Below are 8,626 nucleotides of genomic sequence, written 5' to 3' on the forward strand. Positions count from 1 at the left end.
GGTTTCCTCCTTTGACTATGACAGCCGGGGGTTGTTGACTCTACACCATAGGGTGTGGGTCCCGTATCATGGGGGTGTGCGCCAGGTATTGATGGAGGAGGCGCACAAATCTCGATTCTCCATTCACCCCGGAGCGACGAAGCTGTATAGGGATCTTCGTTTGGACTATTGGTGGCCCTGCATGAAGCAGGATGTGGCATGGTATGTAGACCAGTGCTTGACCTGCAGGAAGGTCAAGGCCGAGCATCAGAGACCTCACGGCAAGATGCAGCCGTTGGATATTCCGCTGTGGAAATGGGAAGACATCACGATGGATTTTATCACAAAGCTTCCCAAGACCGCGCGGGGAGTGGATTCGATTTGGGTCATCGTCGATCGATTAACCAAGAGCGCCCATTTTATCCCGATTCAGGAGAGTATTTCGGCCGAAAAGTTGGCCGACATTTCTATTAGGGAGGCGGTGGCGCGGCACGGGGTGCCAGTATCGGTGATTTCAGACAGAGACGTTCAGTTTACCTCCAGGTTCTGGAAGAAGTTCCTTGACGAACTGGGAACTCGTCTGCATTTTAGCACCGCTTTACCCGCAAACAGATGGACAGAGTGAGCGGACCATCCGAACCTTGGAGGATATGTTGTGGGCGTGTGTCTTAGACTTCGGATGTAGTTGGGATACTTACCTTCCTTTGGCTGAGTTCTCGTACAACAACAACTATCACGCGAGTATTGACCGTCCTCCCTTCGAGATGTTGTACGGGAGAAAGTGCAAGACCCCGATATGTTGGGGTGAGGTAGGTCAGAGGGTTATGAGGAGTACTAAAGTGGTACTCAAGACTACAGAGAGGATCCAGCAGGTCCGGAGCAGGCTTCATACTGCTCAGAGTCAGCAGAAAAGTTATGCCGACAAGCGCCGATCCGACTTGGAATTCCAGGTCGGGGATATGGTCCTCTTGAAGGTGTCACCTTAGAAGGGTGTCATTCGATTCAGGAAGTGGGGCAAGCTGGGCCCTAGGTATATTGAACCTTTCAGGGTTGTAGCCCGGGTGGGCAAGGTGGCATATAGGCTGGATCTGCCAGCCGAACTCAGTCAGATTCATAGCACCTTTCACGTTTCCTAGTTGCAGAAATGTTTGGTGGACGATTCGGCAGTAGTGCCTTTAGAGGACATTTAGGTTGATGACAACCTGAACTACATCGAGCGGCCAGTGGCGATCCTTGACAGGAAGTCAAAGTATCTGAGGAACAAGAGAGTGGAGCTAGTAAAGGTGTAGTGGCAGCACCGAAAGGGCTCGGAGTGGAGTTGGGAGCCGGTGGGCGAGATGATGGAGCATTACCCCGAGCTGCTTCAGGATCGAACAACAGACTTCGAGGACAAAGTCTAAAATAAGTGGGGGAGACTTGTAACACCTGGTTCCTGGTACGTATTTTTAAGTTAAGTATTTTGCATTTTGGCCTGGGACTCGGCGAGTTGGTGGCCCAACTTGTCGAGTAGAAGCGGATTAGACACGGGAGTTAAGTGGCTGACTCGGCGAGTCAGAGACCGGACTCGGCGAGTCCATAGCAATCTCCCAATCTTTGAAGATGGACTCGATGAGTTGTTCATACAACTCGGCGAGTCATAGACTGGACAAGTTCTTAAGTTGGAGATGAACTCGACGAGTTCAAGAAGGAACTCGGCGAGTCGGATGAAGATGGTCCCGATGTTATGATTGAAAGAGAACCTGTCGAGTTTTTGCTAGACTCGACAAGTGGAGCAGGGGTTTTGTGTGGGATTAGTGAAGCATGGACTCGACGAGTTGGTAGGCCAACTCGGCGAGTCAGATCAACTGAATGTTGACTTTGACTAATGTTGACTTGGACTGATCTTGGACTGACCCTGTTTTGGGTTGTATGTGACGTGTGTTGACTTGAAGGTTGTCGTGTAGGGATCGAGGAGTCGTAGGGAGTCAACTTGTGCACCGAGGAAAGTTTAGACATTGCACGACATTGAGGTGAGTTACCTTCCAGTAGGGGTGGGTCTAAGGCCACAATGCTGACCCACCAAAAAGGGGTATTTAGAAGATAATGGTCTTTGTGATAATTATCTTGGTCTGATTATGTGTTGGTAGTATGTTATGTGTATGGTAGGGATTAGTTTCCCTGATAGTGGTCCTTAGGACCCAAGGGTAGGTCAGTACCCGGATATGCCTGACTGTATGCTTATATCTGTTGATTGTATGTTAGTAGTAGGGGGTGAAATAGTCTCCAGTTACCGGTTGAAAGATACCGATGTTGGTTACTGGTTGAAAGATGCCGATGAAGGTTACCGGTTGAAAGATACCAACGATATTGTGTGGTATGTGGTATGATGGGGGAACTCACTAAGCTTTGTGCTTACGGTTTTGGTTTTGGTTTCAGGTACCTCTTCGTCGAAGGGGAAAGAGACGGCGGCGTAGCAGCGCATCACACACACACACATGTTTCCGCAAGAAGTTTTTGGGACTGTACTCTGATTTTCTATACTTTTGATGTTATGGTTTGAAATACAACATTATGATTTTGTAATGAATGTTTATTGACAATGTCTTGGTAAAAATGTTTGTTAAACGCGTTAATTCAAAAACGAAATTTTTGGCCTTGAAAATTGGGTCGTTACATCCATTTGGACGGTCCTCCCCGGAAACCGTTCCGAACTAAAAGTCGACTCATTCAGGTGACTGCCTGCCCATACTATCCTTAACCCATCTTAACGAATATCATGCACCCTGACCAATAACGAATCATTGGCTCGCTAACTTTTACCATTGAAACAAACCATCACATTTCTCTCTAAAATTCAGAAATCCAATACCTCGACTGACTCTTAAGCAAGCCAAACTATCTCTGAACGCAATTATTACTACTTTTCTTTACGACCCGAACCAAACGGAACCCTTCCGACCCTGACTTATGTTGCCGATACCACTGGGAATTAGGACTCCTAACCATTCACTGTTGTTCCACCCTTCATCCGAAAACAAGGCGACTCCCAACACAAGCCTCAATTGGATAACCATTGAAAACAATTACATACATCGCCAACATATTCCACGACTTCCCAGCTATAGAACTGAACTTCTAGTGAGAACCACAGAGTTAGGGACTTTCAAAACGACAACCACTGAAATGACTCCATCAGTATGCTTCCCGGGACCAGAAACCCATCACTCCTAAACTTCTGAACCTAAACTCTGGGACTGATATTCATCCATTCGCTGGACCTACACTTTTTTTAGTAAGAACACTACTAACACACAAAACGATGTACTCAAAACACATTGATCGCGAATTTCACTAAATCCTAAAACCCAAAGTTGTACCAAAAGCCTTAAATACACCCTTGATTCTCTGACAAGTCATTCCAAACCACTAACCCTTTAAACAAGGACGGTCAATCCAAAAATTTTCATGTTGTATCTAACCCTTACCAGCTCAGGTATACCTCCATCTGGGAATCACTTGAGATTTTTGGATCAATTCCTCATACTGGAAAACCAAACTCCTAACAGACAACCCACAAGAAGATGAGGTCCACCATATCTACCCTTCATTAAGCAACTTCCGATGCGCAACATAATAAACTGTTCTAAATAAAATTTATTGACCACATGATCCCATCCAACTGGTCACCGAGTCTCCCGACTCCAAAGAACAACGCATTGACATCCAACCATTCCAACACAAGAGGAAGTGTATTTACATAGGGTTTAACAAAACAGGTTGAAACACTCTATTCTTCTCTTCCTCTTTGGCCGTCGACCACCCATGGCCTCCTCCATTTTCTCGTCTCTCTCTCTCTCTCTCTCTCTCTCTCTCTCTCTCCCTCTTTCTTTTGTGTTGCATACACCCATGCACCAAGGGGGTGTTAGGGTTTTTCTTTTATAGGGGAGCAAGGGCGTAGAGGCCGATCGTAGGTTCCCATTAGACCCTAAAAATGAAGTCTATTAAGACCCAAAATACTTTTGTACAACTTTTCTCATATACGCAATACACTCCTATAAGTTCTCTATAGTGACTCAAATCTCATAGTTGATAAATCAGTGTCATTTTTGGTAAAAGAATCTTAGATTTAATTACTTGTATCCCCTTTAGTCCTCCTATGATATTTTTGCCAACTAAATAACATTCATTCTTTTTATTTATTTATCACATATATTTTAAATATTGAAACCAGAAACGGAACGCTACAATAACTCTAATAATGTTATTGTGTTTATCAATACATACAAAAAAAATTAAAACTCATATATAGAATTTAACACTTTTATGTTGAATGACAATTCATAATAAATGTATGGATTTCGTACTCAAAATGTTTGAATTGATAATCATAGTGTCAGAATTCGCAGTCAAACGAAAATGACAATGTATGATAATATGTAAAAAATGACATTTCCTTGAATCTCATATGAAGTCATTGATTATAAAAAAACCATAGCTTCACCGAGACCACTATTTTGTAAGCTTCTCCTCCAAATCAAACAATTGTACATGGTTAATCTGGACTTATATATATTAAAACTTACTGTAGGTAGACCAAAATTAACTATGAAGATAGTTTTTTTTGCTAATGGGAATGAAAGCAATGTAATAAGGATGTTATGGAACAACTAGCCACTTTTGCCCCAAAACATTTAATGTTATATAAGCTTACTCTCCCATTTGTAAATATGTAATGAATTATCCATTATGTATAACGATACAAGAAACTATGATATTGCCTTAATCAACTCCACGTAACAACCCGTGACAACCCGCGTACTAAGATACTAGTTATTAATATTTGAAACTAGTTGTGAGACCCGTGTATTACACGGGTTTATTAAAAATAAAAATATAATATCAATATTTAAATATTAAATATTTTATAAAATAATAATTTTACATATCATAATATAATCTTTTACAACATTTATAAAAGAAAATCAAATCTTCTTTATTATCAAATTAATAGAATGATTTTCTTTCCTTATATGAAATTTTATTTTAAAAAATGGAAATTCTAAAAAAATGACAAGTGGAAAATAATAATTCTAAAATTCTCACAAAATTACATGTGGCAAAACTCTTGAGAATTTGACAAATGACAAAAAAACCTTCATTTATTAGAGAGAATTTCAAGAAAAAAAAAAAAAAAAAAACTACCATTTGACTATGCTCTAAGTCTTGGTTACCATGTTATACCATTAATCCTTAAATATTTAACAAAGGTACGTTTGTATAACTATCAATTTGTATCTCCTTTCGCTCTAACTCATGATCATGAAAAATTATAATTTTTTCCAACTCAAATAAACCAATAAAATAATAACTCGTTCTCCTTAATTTCCTTCCAAAACAAACTCACATAACATGATTTAAAGGGTTAGCGGACTTTTTTGAGTCTCAATTATCAATTATGGATGGTATCATATATGCAAATGCATCAAGATCCCACAAAAGTAGAAAAAGAGGCACATTATTTCCAATTTTATAATAAAAATGAGAAAAAAAAGGACAAAAAAAAAAAAAAAGAAAGAAAGAGTTGATCTATTAAGGGCCCTTTAATCTTTTATTACAGAATCCAAAGGCAAAAAATGTTTACTATAAAGTAACATTAAAGAAAGGCATCCATCCACAGCAAATCTACACTTGGTTAAATTTTCATGCTGTTTAAGTGCCTTGGACCCTTGTATAAGAACCACTATACATCATCTGCATTCAAGTAAAAAGGTTGATAGTTGATTAAGATTGAAGACATAAATCAATTCTATTAAAGAAATATGTATTTGAGCTTATCGAGATTACATACATAAAACAATTCTTTTATTTCATAATAATTTATTTTATAAAAAACTCACCAAACCTTCAATGGAGATAGTGGAGGAGTTGCTTATCAAACTAAAAAATTCGAGAGAAATTATAATAATCTTATGGAGAGAGATTAAAAAAATCTAGCAAATAAGGGGAGATAATGGAGGGTTTACTTATTAAATTGAGGAAAAAAATAATTATGAAGGGGTAGAATATGAAGGGCAAATAGGTAAAAGTGTCTATTTCTTTCACTTAACATATTAAGACATGGTGTATGTAGTCATAAATAGCCCTCAACACTCCCCAAAACAACACCATAAAAGGGTAAAGATACAAAGCATTTACAAGAAAGCAACAAGACATATAACCTTGAATGCATGAACTTTTAATAACTTTTTAGGATTCAATTGAAATGTAGGCAATCTTGTAATAGATATGCAGAAACAAAAGGCCAAAGAAGCAAACAAATCAATGAATCTTGCAAGTGGAATTAAGCAAAACATACCTTCAAATTTACTCACACGAAGCTTCTATTTGCAATGTTCAAGACATCATCACATCAGCATCATCATCGAGTCTAGCAGTATTCACTGTAATTTCATCCCCATCAACAGCTCCGCCATCAACAGCCCAGTTTGGCCAACTGGACACAGTCTCTAAGCTGTTGGTCCGCCGTGAATCAGGCGGCGCATCCACCTCCACCTCCTCCGCAATTTGAGTGGAAGAAAAGAAATCCTCGGGCTGCACCTCCTCCGTCTGCGGTTGCCGGAAATGATGGTGTCTCACTGGAAATACCAGCCGGTGCCTACGAGCAAGGTGCCTCAATCCAAACCCTAACAGTTCTTCGTCGTCATCATCGTCGATTAAATCCCCCAACCTCAAAACCCTAGACCTAGACCTCCTCCTCACTTTCGAATCTCCATCAACCGCATCCGTAGGCAGCTGGAACCGACAAACAGGACATGAATTATGCTGTGAAAGCCATGGAAGTATGCAGTCCGGATGGTACATATGCTTACAAGGCAGCTCTTTCGTCTCGTCATACACTACAAATTGATCCTTACAAACGGCACAGATAACAACCGGATCGATTTCAAGGAATGCAGCTGTGATCTTAACCGAAGGAATAGCTTCAACAGCGGATTTCGACGCAGGGGAGTGGTGGCGGGAGGTGGTAGCGGTGGTGGAAGGATTGGAGTCCTCGGAGTTAAACAGGTGATTAATGACACGGTGAAAGTAAGGGCTGTCGAGGAGGAAATTATCGTCGGAAGGGGCAACAGACGAGAACTGGAAAGAATTAGCGTACTCCGCCGCCGGAGAGGACGGATCGAGAAACGAAGGGAATAACAATTGATTGGAATCTTCATGGTTATCGGAGTTGGGATTAGTGGCGTTATTGAAAGTAATAGGGGAGTCCAGCTCTTCAAGAAAGTCGGAGTTGCAGTGAGGGCAGAGGAGGTTGGCAGTGGTGCTGGTGGAGGAAGGGATGAGAGAGATGCTCATGTCACATTCATGACACCAGTAGGTACGGCGGTCCATGGTGGCGGCGACGGTGGTGGTGGTGGTGGTTGAAGACATTCTTTATAGGAGGCGTCGCTTTGCGAGGTATCGATAGAGAGGGGTCGGATATTTTTGTATGGAGGAGAGTGAAACGTGGGGTCAGCGTTAGTTGGTTAGGTCAGTGTCTTTAGGTTTAATAAATTAATTATATAATAATATTTAACATGAATAAACAAAAGTCGCTTTGGCCGAGTGGTTAAGGCGTGTGCCTGCTAAGTACATGGGGTTTCCCCGCGAGAGTTCGAATCTCTCAGGCGACGTGAATTTTTTCTTTTTAATTTTAAAGTGTGTTTTTCACGATTTAATTGTAAAATTTTGTTAAGTGTCATTTTTCAGAGTATTTAATAAATAATTAAGTAGTTTTATCAGGTTACTTATTATAGGTAATAGACTAATATCCACGATCTACTTATCTTAAATTCATTTGACAACCAACTAAATGGACCAACCCATTACGTGTTAGTTTTGACTTCAAGATTTGCATCCGCATTATCGCATAGATATACCTAATTCATTTCGTTATAAGTTTGTGTGTCAATCCCTATCTAAAATGAATTTCATTTCCACATGTCTTCGATAGCTTTTGCCACAATTTTTGAGATTCAATTTTTTTGGAATATGACAAATATATTTTTGAAACTCAATGTTCCTACGATGTCGTGGTTACATTGTCCTTACCAAGGAAACTATAGACACAAAATGATGGGCTTTATTCTACTCTCCTAACGTAGACATGATGCCCTAAAACTAGGATTCTGATGCTTTCAAGATATTGTTAGCTAAGAGTGGTTACTTAGATTGGGTTATGTAGCATAATATCACCTCGAATTTTTACCTCTTTTAGGAGGATAGTGACGTATCCAGATAGAAAAAGTTAGTGTCGCACATTTATTTTAGGGGTTATACAACTAGAAAACAAATCATTTATGAAGGCACTTTCTGTCACAAAATCATTAATAAACTGACAAATTTACACTAAATTCACAATTATTAGACTTTGTGATGGATTGCCTACGGATTCGTGACAGATTTCCAACAGATTTTCACTAAATTTTCACTAGAACGCCAATCGAGAACCTGAATTCACTTGAGAGCGCGAGGATAAATCGAAACTGAAATATCCTCATCCCTTTACTTGATTATTCGTTACTACTTCCTTGCTTAAACTCTAATTTCGGGACGAAATTCCCTCTAACGGAGGATGATGTGACAACCCAAAATTTTCTATCCTGTACACTTGGTCATATCTATCAAAGAT

The 8,626-nt window shown here is 40.1% G+C and overlaps 1 protein-coding gene and 1 non-coding gene across 2 annotated transcripts; one reads left to right on the plus strand and one right to left on the minus strand.

Annotated features, from left to right (window-relative positions):
* Positions 1–5,522: 5,522 nt before the first annotated feature.
* Positions 5,523–7,432, minus strand: LOC145098142 (E3 ubiquitin-protein ligase RING1-like). Its single transcript, XM_079035816.1, has 2 exons — positions 6,314–7,432; positions 5,523–5,709 (listed from the first exon to the last, which is right to left on the minus strand). The coding sequence occupies exon 1, from the start codon at positions 7,384–7,386 to the stop codon at positions 6,352–6,354; it is 1,035 nt and encodes a 344-aa protein (XP_078891942.1). The 5' UTR covers positions 7,387–7,432; the 3' UTR covers positions 5,523–5,709; positions 6,314–6,351.
* A 114-nt stretch (positions 7,433–7,546) lies between these two features.
* On the plus strand, positions 7,547–7,628 carry TRNAS-GCU (transfer RNA serine (anticodon GCU)). Its single transcript has one exon. It is a non-coding gene; the product is annotated as a tRNA-Ser (tRNA).
* Positions 7,629–8,626: the final 998 nt, after the last annotated feature.

Source organism: Lactuca serriola, chromosome 1 (genome assembly GCF_051521515.1).
Source record: "Lactuca serriola cultivar US96UC23 chromosome 1, Lser_US96UC23_V15, whole genome shotgun sequence".
NCBI classification, from domain to species: Eukaryota; Viridiplantae; Streptophyta; class Magnoliopsida; order Asterales; family Asteraceae; genus Lactuca; species Lactuca serriola.

Coding starts and splice junctions, on each gene's coding strand:
- LOC145098142 (XM_079035816.1), bottom strand. CDS start 7,386: ATGTCTTCAACCACCACCACCACCACCGTCGCCGCCACCATGGACCGC.